Source organism: Trachinotus anak, unplaced genomic scaffold (genome assembly GCF_046630095.1).
Source record: "Trachinotus anak isolate AG129_WGS33_773 ecotype Australia unplaced genomic scaffold, CSIRO_AGI_Tana_v1 ptg000032l, whole genome shotgun sequence".
Classification (NCBI taxonomy): Eukaryota; Metazoa; Chordata; class Actinopteri; order Carangiformes; family Carangidae; genus Trachinotus; species Trachinotus anak.
In genome coordinates this window covers 14,762,561-14,787,404 of record NW_027273883.1, presented here as the reverse complement: position 1 = coordinate 14,787,404, position 24,844 = coordinate 14,762,561, and the positions used below count along the sequence as shown (strand labels likewise).

The following is a 24,844-nucleotide window of genomic DNA, read 5'->3' as shown; positions in this document are numbered from 1 at the left end:
AATAATTTTAAAAAAAACAAACAAAAAAAAAACATGGCCACAAATGTGAATAATCTCTGGATCCTTTGGTTAAAAAAAATAAAAATCTACAAATGACAGCCACACTATTGATTGCGACCTAATAATAAGCAGAAATATAACCAATTTAAATAAAAATCCCAATAAGCCATTTAAAACTTTAACTTTTAAAATGCAAAAGAGAGCCAAAAACATTGTAGTATTTATCATTTTGCACTCAGATATTGTATGAATCACAGTATCAATATTAACAATTCTTAGCAGGACAGTCTCACCCTTGTAAAACTACACTAGATGCCCTTTTGCAATGAACTACAATCACAGCTTCATAAGGTGCCAAAGCAACAAAGCATGTGGAGGCTCTGTGACAGCAGTAAAGCAGCATTTCAAATAATGTTCGGGGGAAAGAGTGAAATATGTAATATTGCTGTAAGATAGGCCTCGAGCAAACACACACACACACACACACACACACACACACACAAAGGAGGGGTGGAGGGTATGGCAGTATTGCAGATGGGTATGTCCTAAAACGTCTAATTACTTTACAACAGTCTACAACAATTCCACTGTCTCGGTGCAGAAACGTCCGTTTGTTGTTTAGTCGCAGCAGAGCAGGGCTCTCAGGACAACAGTCAGCAGACACACACACACACACACACACACACACACAGCACAGAGAGAGAGAGAGAGAGAGAGAGAGAGAGAGAGAGAGAGAGAGAGAGAGAGAGAGCACTATTGAAATAGTTTCCAAATAAAACCAACAACATGCTTCACTATACACATGCAGCTAGAAATAAAGAGTTGTTAAAAAACAAACAAAAACACCGGTGTCTTGATGACGGTGTCAGAGCTCCTTGCAGTGTTGAGTGTTGCTGTGCTCTCACCACCAGCAGGTGGAGGCAGCGGCTCGTCTGAAACACACTGTTCAAACCGCATGATGCGGCCATGGCACGCAAACACCACTCCCCATCTATTAGCGACCTGCGCCACTTGTGTTTCTGGCCTGTTCATCATGGAACATCTAGTCATGCTTCGTGTTCTGTTTGGTTTTATAGGTTTTATAATTATTGATCAGGAGTTCTTACATTTTTTTTCTCCTGTGTGAGAAAAGCACGAAACAGTTTATGGAATGACTCCACTCTGTGCTTTTGAAGAGTTTAGAAAAATGTCTGCATTTGTGATAATCACACTTGGCTGCATACATGTGAATGTATGTTCCAATACATTCTCACTCAACAAATCTAAGATTGAACTAATAGTAAATAGTGAATTGATGTGAATATTTACATGCATACTTACAGATAATTTGGGTGAAAAGGCTCCACTTGCCATTATTAATGGGAACACATGATCAAACTTATCAACATACACACATTTGCAGATGCAGGTCAGCACCCTCCTTTTTTCCAGGACCTACACTGAACCTAGGACCCCTGAGATGAACTTGAGGTCCTGAAAAGTGGGAGATACCTCAAACCGTCCCTCCCTTCCTGCTTTCCTTTAGCACTCCTCCTACCCCCACCTCCAATCTCACAACCCCAAAGGTCACCCACATGCACCTCATTAACTCTCTTATTCCTTTCTGGGGGGAACTGTTAGGATATTAAGGATAGCTGATGTTCCCAGTTTTCATAAACATGCCAAATACAGATGTTAAACCGTGCAGTCCTTCCAGGCACTAGAAAACGGTGCTGTGCGTTGATGGCATTCCAGTTTGACCCCTATGAGTGTCTGGATGAATATCTTCCTTGCAAACAGGAGTGTGAGGAGCCATGCTGCAGAGAAACAGAAAGCTGCTTGGATGTTGTTTGCAGTGACCTCTCGTGACCCCTATACATCAAACCTCATGACACCTCTGGTGACAGAGGAGGCCACAAGTGAACTCCCGAGGAGAAGTTCAGGGGAGTAAAGTCATGAGCACATGAGAGTCTGTTTGATTCACTTATCCTCACTTGCCAATAGTCTGTTTCATATGAATCCCAAAGTGTTCTGTGAAATATGTGTGTGCTATTACGTCATCAGATCAGTTCTCATGGGAAATACACTCTTTGAGCCTGGAGTTTGATTTCTGGACTCTCCTTCATCAGGTACGCACAGTTCACAATTTCTACTTTTTTTTTTTGTCAGTTTCACGTCAGTTTGAAAGTTTGCTTCAAATCCTCATTAAAACCATATTTATACGTTTTTGCTTTTCTCTACAGAGCAACAAAGACACTCGAATCAAACAGGAAGTACACTGGCAGACAGGCCGGTGCTCTCATGGGAGAGGTAGGTGGTACATTATTTGGAAGTAGAGCGAACCTACAGTTTGAACAATTGACATTTCAATATCAGTATCAAGAGCTTTATTTATTACTCTGATTTATTCCTTTGCTACATCCCCAAAATCTATTTAATTTCTGAGAGGTAAAAAGGCCCAATGACCATATCAGGGAGTTTTTTTTTTTTGTTTTTGTTTTTTTTTTTGTTTTTTTTTTAATCATGCACGATATTTCTGCACATGTCGACATAAAAAACAGTTTGATTTGCGGGCCTATAACGCGCCAGAAGTAACTGTCAAATCTTCCCATGAATTATGGCAAATAACTGCAGGAAAATTCTGCTTTGTTTCCAGGATACACTCACACACACAACACACACACGGCTCGACGCCAAATGTGTTTTCCAGAAGGTATACACGGCTTGAATCTAGGCTACTGTTGCCCCCCCCCCCCAGTTTTCTCACACAGGCAGGATATGATGTGATATATGATATATTGCAGCTTTAATGACGGGAAAAAAAAACAGGCAGTAAACACTTCTGGAAACGTTGTCAATCATTTCATCAAATATCATTTCAAAATATCACATAGGCCAATCTCTGTGCATAGCCACTGTATGTATAGACATGTATGCATGTAATAAAAGTTTCTGAAACACCCTTTACACATTGAACCCCCCCCCCCCCACAAAACAAACAAACAAACAAAAAAATGCACATTTGTTCACTGTTCAATCGTTTATTTCCTATTCTGGTTCAACATTTGCGTCACAAATGCTCCAAATGAAAACAATTCCACAGCACAGTACAGACTAGTATGGTAATTGATTTTTTTTTTTTTTTTTTTTTTTAACTAAAACCAGTTCCTCCGTGGGTAGGTTTTGGCCTGCTTGCCTCCCATATGTCTCTTGTTGTTAGAGAACAGACGGGAAACGAGCCGACTCATCCACACACCGTCCTGTCGTCTGCATTCGTTCAACAACGAGCAGCAAAACATGGCTTCACGTCTGAGCGGCTCTGGACAAGAAGATATAAATCAAAAATGTGTTGCGACACGAAATGTGAAATATGCTCATGTCTCAGCATGCAGTGTTTAGGTTCCTGTAAATCACACACTGCGGAGGATAATTTATTTTCCTGGGGGCTCTTTGTTCATTGTTGTTACACCTGTGCAGATTTAAATCTTTCCGCCGTGGCAGGTAAATGCTGTTTATATAAACCACGATTTAGCTGCACATTTTTAATGAGAATCAAAAGTCAAATAATGTGGTCAGTTTGGATAATTTGCAGAAATAACAAGTAACTATAAATGCTGGACAGTTGGCAACAAGCAAAAAAGAAATCGAATTTCGATTAAACTCGAATACAATCATCAGATTCATTTGTGAGCCCCCATCATGATAGAACAACTGATATTACTAATTTTCAAATTGTATTATAGCCTTTTATTGCAGGCTAGATCTTAGTCCTTCACAAGATCTGTCTTCTATTCAAAGTGCATCTTTACAAATAAAAAAAGTCCAAATATGCATTTATATATGCAGTCATATCAGATAGGCCTATTTCAAGATGAGTCATGTGAGAAACCGAACAGGCCAGAGAAAGACTGTGTCCACAGGGTATCCGACAGAGAGAAAGGTATGAGCCTGAATGGGATTTCTGCTGAATGCCAACACCCACTCACCTCAGCAAACAATTGATCCTATGTAAAAGCTGCTCCGTTCGTTTCTATACAACTAACCAAGTCCATTCCTCTCTTCTTTCTTTTTTTCTGTGCCAGGATAGTCCTTTTTGCAAACGAAAAAAAGGCGACAAAGTGAGGTTTTTTTTGTTTTTTTTGTTTTGTTTTTTTTTTGCTGGATTTCTGGTTTATTATCGAGCGAGTGCGCGAAAAGCCCAGTGCGTAATGGCCGTGCGTCTCATCCCTGCTTCTGAAGAAATCTCCCACATTTCTAAATTGAAAACTTCTCCCTACCTAGAGAGTGGTTGTCCTCTTCCTGGCCATATATGATCTAAGGGAGTGTTAGATGGTTTAAATGTGTTCTTAGGGCAGGGAGCTGTCAGACCTTTTGGCGAGAAAGATTGATCACACACAGGCAACCAGGGCTCTTTGTTTAGAGCCTGAGCAATAAACAGCCTTTCCTCTGCTTCACACTACAGTGGCAAATCATGTCCACTCTCGGCTATGTTGTAACCAATAATGCTGAAGTGTATGGATGATGGCTTAGGTCAATATTATCCCGATAGCCTCGGCGAAATAAAATAAATGAAATGGTATGTGGGCCAGGGAGCTATAAACTGTAAAATGATGAAAGACGCCCCTTAAATAACCCAACTGCTGTCTTCCATGGACACAGAGTGTCGTGTTTTCAGCAAATTATAATGTGTTAAAATATACACTACAGACTTAAACGCTAACATTACCTGCAATAACATCAGATAGGAAAAGGTAAAATGACCAAATCTGATGAAGGCAAAATTGAAATCAAAATAATCTCTCTCTCTCTCTCTCTCTCTCTCTCTCTCTCTCTCTCTCTCTCTCTCTCTCTCTCTGTCTCTCTCTCTCTGGTGTATGTGTGTGGTGTGTGTGTGTGTGTGTGTGTGTGTGTGTGTGTGTTGGGGGAGGGGTGGCCATGTTTGTCGGACGTGTGGTGCAGCTTTCCTCTCCGGGCAAAGCGAACCTTGAAGAAAGTCTCCAGATTAACGCCTCGGCGCTGATAACGACTGCGGGCGTCGGGACTTTATGAGACACAAATGTGACTGGTGAAATGATTTGTGGAGTGCCATGCTGGATACAAATGCACACAGGACTCTCTCGCACACACACACACACACACACACACACACACACACACACACACACACACACACACACACACACACCAGCCACAACTCAAACGCGTGAACCCGCACGGCTGACTGTGCGGACGCGCAAAAGAAGGCATGACTGCTCGGTGCATTTCCTGGGGGTGGGGGTGGGGAGGGGGGGCTGGGGGGGGGGGGTAAGGGTTTTGTAGCGGTGAAAAAAACTGACCTAAAAAAAAAATGTGTAAATAAAGCAACCCCTACCCACGGAATGAGGCGTTACCCCTCTGAGTTTTTCGATCAATCACAGGGGACAGTGGCTTCTTTTGATAAAAACCCCAAATTGTCATTGGGCAGATGCAATCATGTGACAAGCAGCACGGTCTAATTCCAACCATGTCCTCATGAAAGCAATAGTTTATGGCACAGAGGTCTCCATACGACTATATCTAGTTTAGTGGTTTGTGAAAATAAACTGCTCATTATTTTTTTTTTTCATTATAATTTCTGTCCCCTCTGACATCAGCGGGTTCTCGGGACAAGAAGGAGGAGATGAATTACGAATTTGGGCGAGAAAGTGGTTTTATCAACAGCCAGCCGTCGCTCGCTGAGTGCCTGACATCTCTCACTAACCCTGTCGGTGATGCATTTCAAAGTTCATCAATCAAGAGCTCGGCGCTTTCACAGTCGACACTGATTCCTCCTCCTTTTGAGCAGACCATCCCCGGCCTGAGCCCGGGCATCCACCCACGGCACAGCCGCTCGAAGCAGGCTCTGAGCGGCTGCAGCCCGCTTCAGACCGCATCCCTACCCCCGGAGTACCCGTGGATGAAGGAGAAGAAAAGCATCAAGAGGAGCCAGACTGCTGCTGCTGCTGCTGCTGCTGCTGCTTCCTCTGCTTCTGCGACAACGACTGACTCCTCACCGCTCTACTTCTCCCCCCAAGGCAAGACATGATGATTAATAACCTCCATGCAAAAGGCTCCTCATTGTCTGAGGATACCCCTCTACAAGGAGCTGCATCCCGGGCCTTGTGCGACGTGGGCGTCCCTTTAAGCCAGTAGAGGATTTTGATTTAAGCATGCTTAATCTCATCAAGTAACGCACTGACTTGTGATGCAGTGTAAGAGTGTTAATGTCTGACAGTAATGGAGAGTGATAGATTATTCTTACACGGGCCGGCAGCTGGCATGTTCATTAATCTTCACCCTCCGTCCTGTCCTGTCCACGCAGACCCATCATATTCTGCCTGGGGCCTATAAATCTTCTCAGTCCTGGTGCTTACTTGCCACAAGTTTCCCTCCATATAGCATGTTTTCCAACTGTGTTGCTGTTTTATTTTTTTTTTTTGATCACCAGCTATCATGTGATAAAAAGAATATATGATAATCTTTGGTTTATTTTTTATTTTTTTAAGGTTCACCAGAGATACCAGAGAGTGGTGTTGGCGGTGGAGGAGCATCCAGGAGGCTGAGGACTGCCTACACCAACACCCAACTTCTGGAGCTGGAGAAGGAGTTTCATTTTAACAAATACCTGTGCAGACCGAGGCGAGTGGAAATAGCCGCTCTGCTGGATTTAACCGAGAAGCAGGTGAAAGTGTGGTTTCAGAACAGGAGGATGAAACACAAGAGGCAGACCCACTGCAAGGAGAACCGGGACAGTGACGGGAAATACGCGTGTCTGGACGACGGGCCGGAGGACGAGTTCGAGCAGGCGGCGGACGGCGACGCAGCCGGGACGCTCCTGGAGAGGGAGAGGTATTTCCACCAGAATACCTTGACTTCACAACACTGTCAGAATGGGAACAATGGGGAGACTGTTACGCCTTTGAACAGCAATGAGAAAAATCCGAAACATTTTCCAAACCCGGCACCCACTGTTCCTATCTGCGTGTCAACAATAGGCCCGGACAATGATAGTTCCCCGGGCCTGGACGTCTCTTTGCAGGATTTCCAAGTTTTCTCATCCTCCTCCTCTTTCTCACCAAGTTTGTCAGATTCAACGCAAAGTCCCCTGCCTTTATCATCCGAGACGTTTGACCTTTTCTCTGAAACGCTCACAACGATCGACCTGCAGAACTTGAGTTACTGAAATATTTGTTTTTATTTTCATTCAGACACTTGCGTTCAGTCAGTGTAGCCACTCAGTTTTATTCTCACAAATAAGGTAAGTAAAAGCAAAAACAACAAAGCTTACTGTTTTGCCTGCGTGGACTGTTTATCCCATGAGGCTGATGGAGGACATTTTACATTTATTTTTATATGGATTTCAACTAAAACTGAGGAGAATATTTTCCTTGAAATAAAACTTTGCATTGATTGGAATCAGATGCACCATTGTCTTATTTCACAAGCTTGTTGAGATTATCCAATGACGTTAGGTCTATATCCTGCATAAAAAAATAATAACACTGTTGAGGTATTTTCGTGTTCTCACCCTAACACAGCTCTACAAAATGCAAATAAAACGCAAGGCATGTTAATCATATTGTTCACATTTGCATTCCACACACACACACACACACACACACACACACACACACACACACACACATACATTCACATATATAATTTATATATATATATATATATATATATATATATATATATATATATAATTTTTTAAAGTGATTAATGATTCTTTTTTTTTTCAACGTGATCGTGGTTGTAGTATAGTTCCTGTTGTGGTTCATTCGGAGAGGAAAAAAAATAAAATTAGGAGATCCATCGCCTCTGCATGGTAAAAGAAAGAAAAAGGAAAATTAGCAGTGAGAACTCACTGTTAGGAGTCTCAGGCCAAAAGCTATGACTTTTCTTGGCTCTCAAATTAAATTTTATTGCCTATAAAACTCACAGCACTGAGGGTGCTTGTTTATGGCCTGATCCGCAATGTAATACAATCTCTTTGAATTAAGAATCGCGCCTTGCACCATTGTGGTCTTCGAAACTTTTTTTTTTTTCTTTTTCAATAATTATTATTTAAAATTATTTAGAGTTAATTCAAAGCAGCAGAACATTTTGCACAAATTGTAATCTAACTGGGTTTTGTCTGGCAGCAAAGAGAAACCGCGGACAGATTCCAGTTGAATAGCCAAATATAGTCTATGTGTTCTTCTCATTTAGTGTTGGCTAAATTAAATGTTAATGAAAGTAAATATGTGCAAATCTGGACCAAACGGATTTCGACCTGTTCTCCATCCCCATCATTGCTAGAGGAATTCTTCACCGACCAGTTGAACCTCGGCTCCATGGCGCACAGAGAGAAGCGTCAGCCACAATGCAACGCCGGTGGTTTCAGTGTTTTATTATTATGATACTATTATTAAATGTTTAGAGAAAATACCTGACGAAAAGCTAAAGCCACACATTGTTCTGGGACTCACAAGCATCACAATCAGACTGATCGATTGTTCTGCCCAGAGTCTGCAGGCGAGAGGACTCATTTATTGGCTCTGTATTTCTCTGCTCACCCTGCTGCTCTCAGGACTGTGCGCTTGGGCTCGGAGCCTCGTCGCAATAATTAAAAGGTGAGGTGAGGTGTTGAACTGCCATTCCTACTGAGATGTGGTTTTAAGTGATGTCCAACTGTGCAAAATTTAAAAACAAGGATTGAGTAAGCTAATTGCGGAAAACCCGGGAGGCACAGAAGCAGTCAGATTTGGTTTGGTGCTGCAGCCACTGAGCGATACATTTCTTAAACACTGAGACCACCGTGTCACCATGACCTGCATTTGCAGGCTAAACTAAATACAAACACATCTCCTCCTATGTTTATTATTTTTAAAAACTTGCTTAAGTCTGGCTACTGTTCACAGACTCTCCCAGCAAAAAAAATAAAAAAAATAAAAAAATAAAGCAGACACCTGTTGCATCTAAATGTATACACTCAGGTTCCTCATATCTCATCTGCATTGTGAATTAAATCATGCATTTTGTGAATAGCGTTTGACTGAACATATGAGTGACTCTTCTGGGTCTGAGCAATGCAGCAGTGAGCAGATCACAAACCTGTAATGAGTGTGATTAAAGGGGAAGCAACGATTCAAAGGGAGGAGTTTGTGAGATGTCTTTTATCCAGTAGATGAAGCTTTATGAGAAACCAGATACAACACTGTGCTAGTAGATCCCTCCCTCCCTCCCTCCACACACACACACACACACACACACACACACACACACACACACAGGTCAAAGGTCAAGCTGGCCCTCCTCTCCTCTCCAAACTGGGAGGAACTACTACCAGGTCAGGAGGGGGTCAGGTTTTGAATGACCACAGAGGGTTTGTGGCTCATAAAGAATGTATCGACTCTGAATAGCGATATCACAAAATGTCACATGTATGTACAAACAACCCTGGAAAAGTAGGATATGATCTGAGGTTTAACTGCATGAAGAAGATGAAGACCTGAGGAACAAGACTGTATATCACACGGCAACAACCTCAAGCTTTTTAATAGCTGGTGCTCCTTCTCTCGGTATGATTCTGAATGCAAATCCATAACATTTAAACACCAAAGATGCACGGCAAAAGTTAAATGCATTTTTGCATCATACTCTTTATACTTTGTCATATTTGGATCGCAGTCATCAAAAACTTGTCTTTTCCTCCAGCATAGCTACTGTGTGGCTGACAGTTGCTTCCCAAAGCTGCTGGACTGAAACAGAAATGAATGAAGTCTGTGCGTCTGGCAGCTCTGACAAACACAGGCCGCCACCTGCAGCTACAGTAAAAGCCGAGGCTCCTCACACAGCCCCTCCAGAGCTGCTCTGACATCTCTTGTCTCATTTCTCCCCAACAACAGGCTATAGAGTTCAAAGGCTCAGCCGTTTAAGCAGGATTGGGTGATACTGCCTGTCAAAAGATGACTAATGAATGACTGACACCTTTATAAACAATATGACAACAGGCTGCTCTCCTTGAATACAGCAAGGGATTTGTAAGAAGTGACTTTTTTCCTTTTTCCTTTCCTTTTTTTTTACTCTTGCCAGCATTGGTGCATTGGTTGCATCACATTAGATGGAAAATTGTGCTTGCCAATGATTACACAACAGGAACTGATAAGAATAGTCTCACAAATGAGATGCTAATCATAATGCCAGTATTTCAAATGTGATTTAGGAATAAACAAGTGCGGCAGAAGTAGCACAGACTCTTGGAAGCGTCATGACAGTTTCCCCAAGACTAAGAGACCTGGCAAAGAAACCTCCACAACAGTTTTATATAATTGCCTTTTTATCTATTAACAATCCCTGTTTAGATTTACAGTGTTGACATAAACTCAAAGTGCAAAGTGCTTGCATCCTTGTAAAAAAAAAAAAAAAAATACAATACAAACAAAAAAAAAAAAAACAACAACACTTGCAATGAGTCAGTGACAGCAAGCAGACTGGCCAGAGAAATATGATCTGCAATCAATCAGAAAATATGATCATCACATTATACTCTGACTTTATTAGTCTGTAAAGACCCGTTGCTCCATTAAAGCATCAGCCCCCTGTCATCAGCAGCAGTCAGAAACACACACACACACACACACACACACACACACACAAGCTCACAGAGGAAATAAACACCAGTCCTACAGCGGAACTGACTGGTCAGTGATAAATAATTGGCAGATTAACTTCCGTGTGTCTGAGCCCACTCTGCTTCCGTGTCGTGAAGCTCTCCTTGCCGCCGGACGGTCCATCGCTGCCAGAAACAAACTCTCATCACAATGCGTGCGATTCCTGAGGAGTTAGCGACGCTTATTTCAGGTAATTTGCTGTTGTTTATTTGTACACTTTGGGCTGTTTCCGTGTTCTTTTTAAAAGCTTGTTTCACTGAGTCATTTTTTTTTTTTTTTTTTTTTAAAAAGACCGTTGTGTAAAAAGAGGAAGCACAGGCTCAATATGGATGACTGGGTTTCTGTCAGATGCACTTTGCTGCTCGCTCAGTCAAAAACGCTGCTTGCTGTTGTTGATAAAAGTCAAACGCTGGGCAATTTTAGCCACAGCTATGAACTGCTCAAACTGCTGCTTGTGTGCATTGTTGTGCTTTTGAATGCCAGCTGATCCCCAGCAGGACTGGGCCATTTGACTATCAAGTAGGCGAACACATCATCATCACTAAGCAATATGAGTTTGTGTGAATGATTTACCTGGTGTTTGGTTTTGGTTTTCAGACCTAGAACATTTCCTCAACGATGGATTAAAAGGAGAAAATTTAAGCAAGAAGGCAAAAGAGAAGAGGGAAGCCTTCATCAAACGGATCAAAGAGGTCAAACTGGGGTATGTCTGTTTGCATTGTACATCAATTTATTTCTTTCTTTTTGAATATGGTTACAATTTTTTTTTGAGTGTTAACATCCTCTTACTGTCTCTTCAACAGATTTCCACATGATTTTAAGGACAAAAGTGAGTCTTACTCTTACTCTTTGTTTAATAATCCTGAACCACACTAGTGGTTTCCAACCTGGGGCTCTGGGGCCACACAAGAGGTCAACACATGAATCTAAAGTGTCACAAGATGCTCACCATTCTCAACAATAAGAAAAATCCAGTTACGTTTACTTTTCTGAGTTAAAGACTTAAATATTTACTTTTTCTCCTGACAAATAATGTGTATATATATATAAAATGTATAATATTTTAGCTGTTTTAAAACTTGTGAAAATGGAAATCTTTCCCCTCAAATGAACTGCTCAGACCTCATTGACATCCAAAACTGGTTGAGAACCACTATGTTACACCATAACATGTACCATTGCTACACAGCTCCTTGTATTTACTTCAGTAGGTGGAGATGACTCAGAGGAAGAGGAGGAAGTTGACAGCAACAACGACGGAGGGTCGCTGCACTCAGAACGCACAGACAAGGATGAGGACACTTGCGAAGGTAAGCCACAAGCACTCAGCAAATGTCCAAAGCTGACTTGCTAACTGCAAACAGCCTGCGGATTAAAATATTGAAAATTGCATCTTGGCATTAAAGTACACAAATCTTTACATCTGCTCCTTGGAGAAAGTGACTTTGAGTGGCACAATGAAGGAGACATTCCAACTGTAACTTGGCAACATACTTGGGAAGTAATTTGGAGGCTCTACTCCTACTCCCACCACCTCTTTTCACCCCACCCTTCTGACAGCTAGAGCATGCTTTATTGCTCTCAGCCAGAGTCTGGGGACTGAAAAATTACTGCCATGGCTGTAGTTTGAGAAAAAAACATTCCTCAACATACAGTAGCTTTAATCCTCAGTGCTCCACCATGGTAATCTATCTAGGATTTTGTATTTACGTTTTAAAACAGAGTATCAGGAAAATCCTTGTGAAATGGTCATTAGAGTCCGGGGTTTATGGGTTGAAAGCAGCTGCCAGTTTTATTGCTGCTCTTTTACACAAAGCAACTTTGACACAGCAGTTGAACACTTGCACTGAAGTTGCATGCTGCAAGGGAATCTCCTCTAGTGAGAGGCAAAACATTGCACAGTGGAGGGCTTGTCATTCTAACATCCATCAACTGAATACATGCTAGCAAAGTTACCCAGAAACCCATCTGGTCATGGTTAACGTTTTTAAAAAACAAATGTGATTTTCACTTTGACATATTAAAAACACTTAAAAAGGACTCAACAGTAATGATACCAGGTTCAGAAGGAACATGAGTTCACTTCATTGGGTTTTCTTAATTCTTTTTCAGGTTCTCAGCAGTCTCCACCTGTGGCAGCTCAGGACCTGACGTCTGTCTTCAAAGCGGGGTACCTTGAGAAACGCAGAAAGGGTGGGTGCTCTGCCAGTTGGATGCATATATTTAGGCAAAATGGAGCTTTAATTGAAAAGCAGAGGTTGTCTATCTCAAAAAATGTACTGATGCATTTTGTCATGCAAACGTCAATTGGGAGATCACATTTGACAGAATAACACTTGAAAACCCAAAACCATTCCCTATATACATGTTAAGGATACATAAAAATATATGTTATACACATTTCTTTTTAGCAATTTCACATATTTTGAAAATGTACACAGCTCTAATTACCCTTCAAATAAACTATTAAAAGACATAGATCTTTGATACTGAGATATTTGTTGGTTTTCTCTCCGTAGATCACAGCTTTTTTGGCACTGAGTGGCAGAAGAGATGGTGTGCTCTAAGTCATCAAACCTTCTACTACTATGGCAGTGAGAAAGGTACTTCCATTTTTTTTCTCATTTCCCCCTCATGTCCCTGTTAATTATGAATCACATACTCTTTGAGAAAACTTAAATGGGGGGAGTGATTTGGTGCCACTGTTGTACCTGAGCCATTAATGATGATGTTTTAATTTTCTGTGAACAGACAAGCAGCAGAAGGGCGAGTTCAGTATTGATGGGTACTCTGTCAAAATGATCAACACCTTACGGAAAGACTCAAAGAAAGACTGTTGCTTTGAAATTTCGGCTCCAGACAAACGGGTCTATCAGGTAAACGCTCGTCTCTTGGTGATGGTATGAGTGTAAATGTACCTTCGAAATTGAAAAACAAAGGTGGACTTGAGGTGTGTTAAAACTTGGCGAGCCATGCGTGTACTTGCACTTCATTAAATCTTTATTTATTTTAAAACCTATTCATTCATTTGACACTGCTGCCTTTGCAATAGCTCAACCTGTCACGCATATTTAAAAAGTCTAAATGAGTGTTTCTAACATTCAGGCTCTTCCATGCGGAACATTTTGCTATGCATAAATGCAGTATTATTTGTTTATGTTAATTAATATATGTAGAACTGCATATTGCTCTGACTGCAGTTTTCATTTCTCTCGTCTTCCATCACAGTTTTGTGCGTCATCAGTGAAAGAGGCGGAGGAATGGGTGAAACAGATAGACTTTGTTTTGAGAGGTTTGAACTGTCTCAAATGTAGAGAATATATTATTATTCTTTATAATGTCAATAACAGCAACATTTATTTCTTCAAGGATGTAAATTAAAAAATTAACAAAATGATCTAAATATTAGCACCAGATATGTATGCACTCAACAGTTATTGTGTGTAAGTCAAACATATTATATTGTTCGTAGATATGACAGGCATCATCCCAGAGGAAGAGGATGAGGACCAGGAAATGTACGATGATGTTGGACCTATAGTTAATACAGATGAGCCTGAGCCGATTGATGAAGACATCTATGAAGAGCTTCCAGGTTCGACCATGCATTTTATCACAGTGACAGTCTCTTTTGTCATACAGCTCCTGACCAATTTGCGTGATTTTGTTGAAATTCAAAGGTTTTGTTTTCTGCCATTCCATGTTCCTTAGTCCACTAATCGGACAGAGAATCATAACTTCTAATTCAGAACACACTCATCTGACAACATTGACTTGTTTCTGCAGAGGATGACATGCCCACTCCAGCAAAGCCTCCACCAAAGGTGGAGCCATCGAGCAAACCTGCTCCTCCTGCTGCAGGTACACTGCACTGAAATTTGTCTCTGCTTTCATTTTTCGTTTTTACCATTAGAAAGTAGTAACTTTCACTATACATGCAGAATATAGGATGGGACTGTGATCACCAAATGTCACTTTTTGTTTTTGTTTGTGGCTGTGAGCAAACTAAACCTTCTGCCAATGTTAAATAGAAGTAAGTTTAGCAGGGGAAGTTCCAGTGAACATGTGCAACTGAAAGTTAACACAATGCTGGAAATAACTTTCAGCCCAGTTAGACAACTTCCTTTTACAATAAGTGATGTGTAACAGTGCAAAAAATACTTTGCCTTAAGAACATTTATTTTTATCTACTGTATCTAAGTAAAACATTTACAAACTATTTCACTGAGGATCACCACCAGACAGGAGATGAACAGCTGTACTGAGTGGTGGAAACACTAACTGCCAAGAAACTGGCTGTCGTTATTCCATACTTCACACTAACTCTATCTAGAATACTATACATTATTATTTATAATTTACAGATTTTTTTTCATTAACAGAGTATACATATGCTTTTCAGTCAAACTGCTGCTTTACAATGGACCTGCATATTTTCTTGGTTAATCTTTTAGTTTACAAAATGTCCGGAAACTCTGAAAATTGTCAATTGCAGTTTCCCAGAGTCCAAGGTGATGTCCTTCGATGTCTCGTTTTGTCTGACCAGCAGTCCAAAATCCCAACAAGATTCGGTTTACAGTGATATAAAACAGAGAAAATAAACACATCCTCATGATGTAATAACCCAAACCAGAGAATGTTTGGAGTTTTTACTTAAAACATCACTTGGATGATTCATCTACCATCAAAATAGTTGCAGATTAATTTATTTTTTTGTTTGTTTGTTTCTCTTATGTGGTCCTTGATACATACTCTATACAGTATATATACATGCTAATTGTTATAGTATACTGTTATAGCAGTTAGTATACAAAAATTCAAGATACTTAACCCTTTTATGCTACCATGAAATGATAGAATACATGTGACATTGAATGTAAGAAATAGAGATCACATTTTTTCTAAGATTTACTACTTATTTGTTGTTTTGCACTTTCTTCTGAAAGTGTCTCACTTATAATTCATTTCAGTTTTCTATATCCGTTGTGCATTGCATTGTGAGAGAATAGCAAAAATCAAACTTACTTAGTATGCCTTCTATCAGATTTAAGTACACATAGTTTTTTTTTTTTTGGTTTTTTCTTTCAGTATGAATGTGCCACATACTCAAAAGCTGTTTAAAATTACTATGTGGTATGAATCTGTGACGCATCTACTGTCTTGACTTTGCATGTTGCCTCCAAATTCTGCTTTAGGCTCTCCACTGCCTCCTGTTGGTTCTGCTCCACACTAACAATCGCTGCTGTGTCAGACCTGTAGACATAAAACAATTACTTTCAGTAGATAATGAAGTATCTTATCTGTTATCACCCAATCGCCCATTTTTCCATCCAGTTGACAAGACCACAGACTACCAGAACTACTACCAGGGCTTATGGGACTGTGCAGGGGACCACCCAGATGAGCTGTCCTTCAAACGTGGAGATGCCATCTACATCCTGAGCAAGGTATGATTAAGGGAGTCCTTCCTGTCAGAGGTAAAACATTGATCTGTCCCCAGATGAGCGTTTCCTTGATGCTTGATAAAGCCAGGATTAGCTCAAACCCAACTCTAATGCAAAAGTTTGAGATCAGGTTTGTTCAGAGTGGTTGTGCAGGTCTCAGACCACCTAAAGTGAGTTATTTCTAGGCTCTCAGAGTAACTGACTGTTCACATTCTTTACTGGCAGTGCCTGGCCCACCGCCTGGAGGTGGACGGCTGATGGTAAGAGGCAGACTGGGCTAAGTTCTCTCTCTGGCACTGAGATGGGGATTAGTTGTGTCACAACGGAAACTGTTTTAGTGTTGCTGGCGGAGGCTGGGCTTAGCTGGCACACAGCACCATTCCATCACTTCCATCTGGACTGTTTCAGCACACTGCCACTGCTGCCTTGCCAGGCGGTGGGCAGCCCTCAGCCCACACACCTCTCAGACATCTCTCTCACCTCGCCAAATAGGAATGTGTGTTCTCAGGAAACCCAGGCTCAGTCCGACACTCTATTCAGAGCAGGTGAAGACGTGTAGTGGACGCACAATTTCCGAGGCTTGTCGACTAGGTGTGGGTGCCAGGCGTGGAGAACTGAGGGGGGCTCTTTACCTTTATTATGCAACCAAACAGGAGGCCCTTTGTGCTTAACTGGTTCATATGAACACCAAATTGGATTTTGTTGTGATACATTTAACAAGCTTGTTTTTGAAAATTGCACAGCAAATAAGTCAAGGAATTATACACTTTCACAGATGCATGTCAACCCTGTGGTTTGTGTTTTGTTTTTTTTTTTGTTTTTTTTAAAGTGTGAAATGTACACCATCTAGACTGGCCATATTTCCTGTCTGGTTTGGTTTCTATGGAGCATGTAGGCAACTGAGGTATACTGTTGTCAACTGGCCAGGGCTTTTTCAAATTCAAGTCTGCCATCTAGTGGCATAAGGACTTAAAAACATTTCGTGACTGAGCTCCAGTCATTATTTATTTATTTATCATTCATTTGTTAAAACCTAAATTACAATTGTAAGTAATTGTTTGATTTCTTTATCAGTAGAGCATATGAAGAAGGCTGCAAGGCTGCATTTTCATTATTAATTTCTTTCTACTTATTTTACTACGAGTTAACTGATAACATGCTTAGTCTGTAAAATGTCAGGAAATAGTGGAAAATATCCATCAAAATTTTTCAGAGCCTGAGGTGACATCTTTTTCTTTGTATGACAAACAGTACAAAGTTCAATCTAATTTTCACATTTTAGAGGCAGAAACAAGCATTTTTGCTTGATAAATGACTTAAGCAAATAATGGATTACCAAAATTGTTCATTTGTGGTTGATTAACTAATTGATTAATAGATTCAGCACTAATGGAAAGAAACAAATGCACAAAGCAGACAGACCTATCAATGCTCACTGGCCAAATGCCTGTTTATTACTCCTCCTTCGTGTGTGGAAAAGGACCAAGAATCAAGTTGCCCTTTCACTCAGACTGGGAGTGCCATTAGCTGAAACCTTGGTGTTGGGGGTTGTGGCCTGCTGCGAGGGCAATGACCATAAAACCTGTCTGGACTGCAGCAGCCAGCTGCAGCTAAAGTGGACAGCCAACTCCCCCTCCCCTCCACCGTTCCCACCTCCCTCATTCTCCTTTCTCCCTCTTCCCTCCCCCATTCCACAGCTCAGAAATAGTTGTAGTGCTACAGCTGCGAGACCCCCCAGTCAGGACCTGGGTGTTGATTATAGGGTCTGACTGGGACTGAGGGTGAGTGTGTTGTCCGGATATGCAGCAGCAGCAGCCCCCTACCCCCCACCCTGGTGCAAGTCACTGCACATAAAACCAATTGAGAAATTTAACGCAAGTGGCTAGATGGATTGATAAAATGTAAACCCTGTTTACATTTTATCAGCTGCTGCTGCTGCTGCTACTGTTGCTGTTGTGTCTGCAGACCTTTCCAAGTTATCACTTCTTGTACAGTTTGTGCTTGTAAATCCACACTTTAAATGCCTTTCATTTACTAGAAGCAATAAAAATACAGGACAGTGGTATCATCCAGTTTAGGGTGTTTGTGTTACTGTGTGTGTTGTCACAGTGTGTGGTGTCATTAGTCTTCAACAGCTCTGTGTATGTGTTCTCATGTTGTGTCCCGCACTCTCTCAAGCATGACTTCTTTGTCAGCCAGAACTACACAATGAGGTGTTGCTGTTTTTCAAAGACTAGCTGCAGGAAGTCATGATGTATACACACACACACACACACACACACACACACACACTCAGTCTCACACTCTCTTACACACACCTCATGTCAGTCTGCTATATTATCCCGCAGGGGCTTGTGCTGAGGTGACATTTTCATCATGTAACATATTAATAAAGTGCGTATGACATTTTCTGTTGTTTCCTGCGATGTTTAAATTGTTGTGAATAATTTAGATGTACAAGTTACTTTATACTGTATTCATATCTTCATATTACTGTGTGACATGGACAGCAAGTCAAGCACTTTTTATCTGACATGACGAATGACCCATCACCACATAACTGTCAGTGGTAGCCATTAATATTGTCATCGTAATCTTCCTGTGTCTAATACTACCATATGATCACTTGCATCCATTACTCTCTCCTGGGAATAACTGGACACATATGTGGTCCCTCCTTGTCCCTGAGTTCTGCCTTGGATTTGAAACATTGTGCAGGTTCCTCTTCCTTCGGCCTTGTCAGAACGTGATCTCCAGCGTTGATTCATGTCCCGGTAAAACTTTGATGTGAGGTCAGGCTCTTGGCCAAAGAGAGAGAGAGAGGGATATTCCCCTCTTGTCTCAGATCTATCCTCACAGTGTCCTCCTCACATCTCAGCATGCTGACAGCCATTTGGGGCTATTACTTGTCATGCTCTGACAGATTTATGTGTGATGCACTCTGTGCACACTGAGGTTTTTGTGTGGAGTGGAGAAGAGTGTGCTCAATCTCAAATCCAACCCCGGGTAGAGAAGTAGGACAGGAAACAGGAAATGTAAAGTTGTTGGTGGGATGTTGTGATATGTTATGGATGTGGGAGTGAAAGGAAAACTGTTAAGATTTTCCCACTGGTCAAACAATGAAAAAGCAGAAAATCCTCACTCTGAACAACTGTTGGTGGATTAATTGTCGAAGCTCTAATGGTAACATTTTAAGACTCCCTTTGTTGTATGATAACTGGCCAATGATCTCTTAATGCACTACATGAATTAAAAGAGATAAGTGAATCTGTTTTTTCTGAACCACTCATCATACTCTTAATGTCTCCACTTTGTCCTGTATCCAGGAGTACCAGAGCTTTGGCTGGTGGGTTGGAGAGAAGAATGGAAACATAGGAATCGTCCCCAAAGACTACCTGATGGAACTTTATGCTTTATAAATATGCCCCATCTAAGTTATATTTTTGTTCCCTTTTTTCAGTTTGCTGAGTTCAATACTAAAAGATTATAATATGCAAATGGAATAAATCCACTGTATTTTAACTAGTACATTGTCTCATTTTCCAGGAACATTTCCTCTCTTATCAACTGTAAGGGACTGATGATTGGATAAAAAGATTTTCATATCACATGTTTAAGAGTATTTTTCTACTTTGCAGTGCTTGTTTGTATTTATTTTCTATACAAGATACACAGCAGCATTTCATGCATTTCTGCTTTTGGCAAATTTGGTATTTGCAAATGGCGAGATAAATAAAGATTCAAACATATCTATAGTATCAGTGCATTTTATTGTTACGCTGCCACTGAAGCCACAAGGTGGCAACAGAGTCTCTTGAAAGGTCATAGATTACCTGCGTAACAGAGATGCTTAAGACAGAAATACGCCATGCCATTTTTTTCGACCTTGAAGCACAAATTTTCACTTTTTCAGACTGAATTAACAATGACAGTTACCATGAGACAAGAAGAAAGGTTAATAGCAGAAATTAAATTAAAAACCAGTGTGATGGAGGTTTGTCAGAGTATTTTCTTGGGGAAAGAAGCTAGACACAAGAAATAAGGGCATTTTTCAGTAATATCACAGCCTACTGAATCACATTATTTGCTATGTTTAATGTGCAATAAACATCAGGCCACTGGCAATATCAAATCCTGTGTGCACACTAACTACATGTACACAACCTCCTGGATAAGTAATAAATTATTTATCTATTTTTAAAAATGCGTTTATTTATCTGGTCAGCACTTTTGTTCCGAGCTTCAAAGGGACACTGTTTTTTTATGGCACCTGAGAGACTTTGCTGGGCAGAGGATCTCAGTGTGGCAGATGGTTGGCTGTGCTGTGCCTGAGTGAAATGGCTGAGGTGCACTAATAAGACAGCCACCCACACAGATAGCAGGGATGCTAATCACCCTCTGTGGGGCTGTTTGACAGCAGGCGAGGTAGTGTTAGCTGGGTATATCCCTCTGAGGTTCCATACATATTGTACATATCTTTTTACAGTGCCCTCGCTGAAGTTATACAACATTTTTTTTTCTATCAGACTAATACACTCCTTTTTGGTTTCCTGCAGACAAAAGAGGCCTTGTCAAGGTTTCCTCAAGGTTGCGAGAAAATGGGGAGGAAAATGCGTTCATTAACCAATAACTCACTGTATCTTTCTCTCCCTGTTCCCTGTATTTTTTCCTTGCTCCTGTCTCTCTGTTTTGTTCCTCTTGAGTGATGAGCTAGTCCTCTGTCCTCTGGGTGACATTCAAAGCCAACATAAATCCTGCTCTTTATGGTATAGTGCAGCGATAAAGCTTTTCTGCTAATTGGAGATGTAATGAATTACCATAATTAGTTATTGAATATACTACATTGCATATAGAGAGGGAATGCTTTGTTTTAGGGTAGAGAGGGGATGTAGTGAAACAATGAGATATTCAGCCAGTGGAGATCACCAAATGTCATTTGAGCAACATTTCTGACAATATCAGCCAACATAATTCAGTCATACACAGATAAAGAAATACTGAGACGTGTTTTGGGATTTATGTGGAATTGTGGATTTAATGCATAAACACACTTTTTTTTTTTGCTGACATATCTAACTATTTCTACCTAAGAGTCTTCCTTTTAATGTTAGGCTATGGGTTAGGTTGCCAAAGGTAAGTAAGGCTAAATATTGCCTCTCATTTTTATGTGCCAATAAAGGATTTCCTTAATGGATGTCAACTACACCCCCATCCCCCCTGATAGATTTGGACAGCCATATCCTCAGAATATACAGGTTCTTTTATTGCAATTTAACATCAAGATATAATGTTTCATAGATAAATGCCACTGTACCATTAATCTACTGAGCACTAAATTACACTAATGATACGAGAATATCACTAATTAATACTTGCAACCATAAAGATACACTTTTACCGACCAAATATATATAGATTGAGCTGCTGAGTAATAATAAATAAATTTGGATTTGCTGAGAAAGATGATGGAAATATAAAACAAATTTTCCTTTGGGACAGAATACATTTATAGTGATTTTTACTGATGGCTTAGAGCTCATGCATGACTCTTTTCTAATCCTACCTACTACAATATGTATGTTTTGATTATTTGAAGAAGTACTTGTCATCCTCCAACTTCCCATTAATGTCTTAAGGGTAAATAATCCCCTAGGCACATCAGTACACAAATATCCCTGTGCTAACAGTGATACCTGCAGGAATATAATGTACCATCATCATTTTTTACCATTACCCCTGGGGTTGGTGAGAAGGCTAAAGACTTGATCTATACCACTTTAGAGAGGTAATCTTGATCAAGCTGTCAGCTGTTTCTGCTGCTCTTTAACCAGGTCACTCAGCAATAGATCACACCGCAGCTTCATAGAGAGTTTCTGTCAGGAATAACACTGTTATATTTATGTGGTATCCCCTGGCATTTTGCAGGAAATGTATTACCTCTCCAACTGGCCCACTGTCAGCATTCCATTAAAGCCTCTCCCCCTGGTCTAAATCTTAGGATCTGAAATAGACACTTTTTAAATGCAAGTCACTCTTAATTGAGGTCAGTTTCTGTTAACATAACTCATGGCAGCTGACAAATTAAGGTTTCCTCAGATGGCTTATGACATTGTGAGGAGACATGGTGTATTTAAATTCGAAGCAAAACGAAGATCATGACAGGATGCTTTGAAATTTCATATATATTTGAAGCTTAGATCATCACTTCAGTTATTTTTCAGTGTATAATGTGTAATATGACCTGCCACTAATGTGTTAGTGGCAGGCAAGTAAATATGGGTCGAGATGGTTTTATTTATTACAAGCACCACACCCACTTCTCTCACATGTTTTCAGTGTCTGTTCTTTAATCTTTTTAATGTGGGAGCTGCAGACATTGATGTGCAGGGAAGACCTGTGTATCTAACAACCAGGAGGGGAGACACAAGTGACTCCAGTGTCTGAAAGTCCAGTTTCTGCCCTCAAAAACATCACTATCAACCATGTCAAAGATGTGATTTTCAATGCCATCATGTTCCAGCTGACATTTTAAGCCGATTAAGCTGAAGCACAGAGGTTTTGTCATCTCTCCCACTTACTGCATGCTTCACTGTTACAACCGGGTCTGTGGGGTTGGCAGTCCAGGCTGTCAGGCAGGGTAGAGCTATGTGCTGACATGTCACTTAGGATAAATCAGGCTTATCAAAGTGACAGGTGTTTGTCCACCTGCTATAAACATCTCCCACGCCTTGCTCCTACTCCATTTCCTCACAGAATATTTATAAGGTTGCAGCCTCTGTACTCTGGCCCTGTTTACTCTCTGGCTTTGGCTGTAATATCAGGACAGTGCTCTGCCACTGATTTACTCTACTAGTTAGTGAGGTGAATAATGACCCTGGATGGTCTGGGAGGATAGTTTGTAATCAGGAAAGGTCAGAGATGCGAGAGATGCTCTAACTGTAATTACAGCCCTCTTCACACTGTACAGCTGACACCTCACTGCAGCTCACTGCCTGCCATTCCGGTGCAAACTGATCGTCCCCCCTCTCCCCTTCTCTTTTCCCTCTTTACCATACCCAGGTCCCATCTCAATGTCAGCTCATAATATAGCAGCTTTTTGTAAGACAGCACCCTGACAGAGGAAGTAAAGGCATGAGGGTTGAGTTACAGGTGCTTGCTGAGCTAACTGTGTCACTGGATAGCAGTAGCTGCCATCACTCCCATTTAGCGTCAGCTTCGGTATATATCCACGCATGGGTCCTGCCAAGTTAACCTGATTTAGTGGCCAATGTATACATAACCTAATTTAGTGGTCAGTATATACATAATTCTGGGTTGTGTTGGGTACTATGAACAGTGTTGGGTGCTCAAGCTGGGTCAAAGGGGTTTTAAGGGGTTGATTCACAAGTGACCAGCTGGTGGGATATTTTGGTCCAGCTGCTCATTCATTTCTTTATTTATTTATTTATTTTTTTATCAGCTATTGTTGAACTGTCTGAATCCATCTTACCTTCAGAGTTTCGTATGACACACAGGAGGATAGGCAGGAAATTTTGGTAGGTTAATATTAAGTGGCAGTAACATCGGCTGCAAATTCTGGCCATCACAACTTTAATACTGTTATGAAATGAAACACTGATGACTACATTACTTACAGACACTGCTAACTAAAAAGTTTATTGTAATGTAAAAAATGACATAACGATTAAAAACTGAATGTAATGTGTTAAAATGTCAGTGATATTAACTGTGAAGGTTACCAATAACCATAGTATCTAGTTAAAATGTTATATTTTCATTATTATTGCATTACCTGTTAACATTTTCCACCAAAAAGTTGCAGTAACAACTAAAGCTAAATTTGGCAATCAAACATTGTGTTAACATGAAAACTTCATAAACATTAACTGCTAAGTGTGCCCTCCAACAATCAAACCTTCTGGCCATCAAACATCATATTTCCTGTTAAAAATAAAAATTATTCAAATACGTTAGCTGTTAAATTTGACCTCCAACAATCTAATGTCAAGGGAAAATGAAAAATGAAAATAATGAAACAATGAAATGAAACAGTGACAGTGACTGTACTTTTCAGCATTGCCTGCTAAAAAATTAATAGTAAGGTAAAAAGAAAAAAAACACTAAAAAATTCAAAACTAAGTGCAATGTGATAAAATGTAAGGAGCCTTAGCTGCTAAATAGGCCTTGAGTTAAAATAAATAGTTAAAACATAATATTTTCAATCCCATTAGCTGCCAACTTTGGCCAATGCAAATTTAATGTTTAGATAAAATAAAAAGTGTAATAATATTACCTGCTAAATTCCACATTTAAACATCAAATTTACTATTCAAATGAAAATGTTACAATGACTTTAGCTGCTACATTTTACCTCCAACAACGTAATGGGAAGAAAAAAGTGATATTTACATGAACTGCTAATTCTGGCTATCACAAAATTAATATTGTTAGGAAATGAAACAATGAGAGCTACATGACCTGTCAGCATTGACCAATCAGAATCTTAGTGGAGTAACAATAAAAATGGGATTTTGAAGTAAATGCAACATTATAAAATATTAGTAACCTCAGTTATTAAATTAGCCATTAAGTATGATATTTAGTTAAATATTATATTTTCACTGTACGGTCATTGCAAAGCTATTGTTAACAAATAATAAATAAATTACGTTGTATTAGCTGGTAATTTGGTAATAAAAAATCTGCTATTAAATCTAAATTTTATGTAAACATTAGCTGCTACTT

The 24,844-nt window shown here is 40.2% G+C and overlaps 2 protein-coding genes across 3 annotated transcripts; both read left to right on the top strand.

Moving 5' to 3' along the window:
- The first annotated feature begins 5,345 nt into the window (after positions 1-5,345).
- On the top strand, positions 5,346-7,413 carry hoxa2b (homeobox A2b). The gene is made up of 2 exons (XM_071469453.1): positions 5,346-6,032; positions 6,504-7,413. Exons 1-2 carry the CDS (start codon positions 5,639-5,641, stop codon positions 7,178-7,180), a joined length of 1,071 nt encoding a protein of 356 aa, XP_071325554.1. The 5' UTR covers positions 5,346-5,638; the 3' UTR covers positions 7,181-7,413.
- Positions 7,414-10,674: 3,261 nt separating this feature from the next.
- On the top strand, positions 10,675-19,848 carry skap2 (src kinase associated phosphoprotein 2). 2 transcript variants are annotated; one of them, XM_071470358.1, is made up of 12 exons: positions 10,675-10,845; positions 11,253-11,358; positions 11,459-11,484; positions 11,867-11,965; positions 12,768-12,848; positions 13,175-13,258; positions 13,407-13,531; positions 13,884-13,947; positions 14,128-14,250; positions 14,442-14,516; positions 15,990-16,102; positions 19,426-19,848. In XM_071470358.1, the coding sequence occupies exons 1-12, from the start codon at positions 10,806-10,808 to the stop codon at positions 19,516-19,518; spliced, it is 1,029 nt and encodes a 342-aa protein (XP_071326459.1). In that variant the 5' UTR covers positions 10,675-10,805; the 3' UTR covers positions 19,519-19,848. The 2 variants fall into 2 exon arrangements, with proteins under 2 accessions (XP_071326459.1, XP_071326457.1); XM_071470356.1 differs by having other exon boundaries at positions 10,681-10,845; positions 11,864-11,965.
- Positions 19,849-24,844: the final 4,996 nt, after the last annotated feature.

Excerpts from the sequence above, each read along its gene's own strand:
- hoxa2b (XM_071469453.1), top strand. The coding sequence starts at position 5,639 with ATGAATTACGAATTTGGGCGAGAAAGTGGTTTTATCAACAGCCAGCCG. Across the intron at positions 6,033-6,503 it reads GCTCTACTTCTCCCCCCAAG|GTTCACCAGAGATACCAGAG; the intron begins GCAAGACATGAT and ends TATTTTTTTAAG.
- skap2 (XM_071470356.1), top strand. The coding sequence starts at position 10,806 with ATGCGTGCGATTCCTGAGGAGTTAGCGACGCTTATTTCAG. Across the intron at positions 13,532-13,883 it reads CAGACAAACGGGTCTATCAG|TTTTGTGCGTCATCAGTGAA; the intron begins GTAAACGCTCGT and ends CTTCCATCACAG. Across the intron at positions 14,517-15,989 it reads ACCTGCTCCTCCTGCTGCAG|TTGACAAGACCACAGACTAC; the intron begins GTACACTGCACT and ends TTTTCCATCCAG.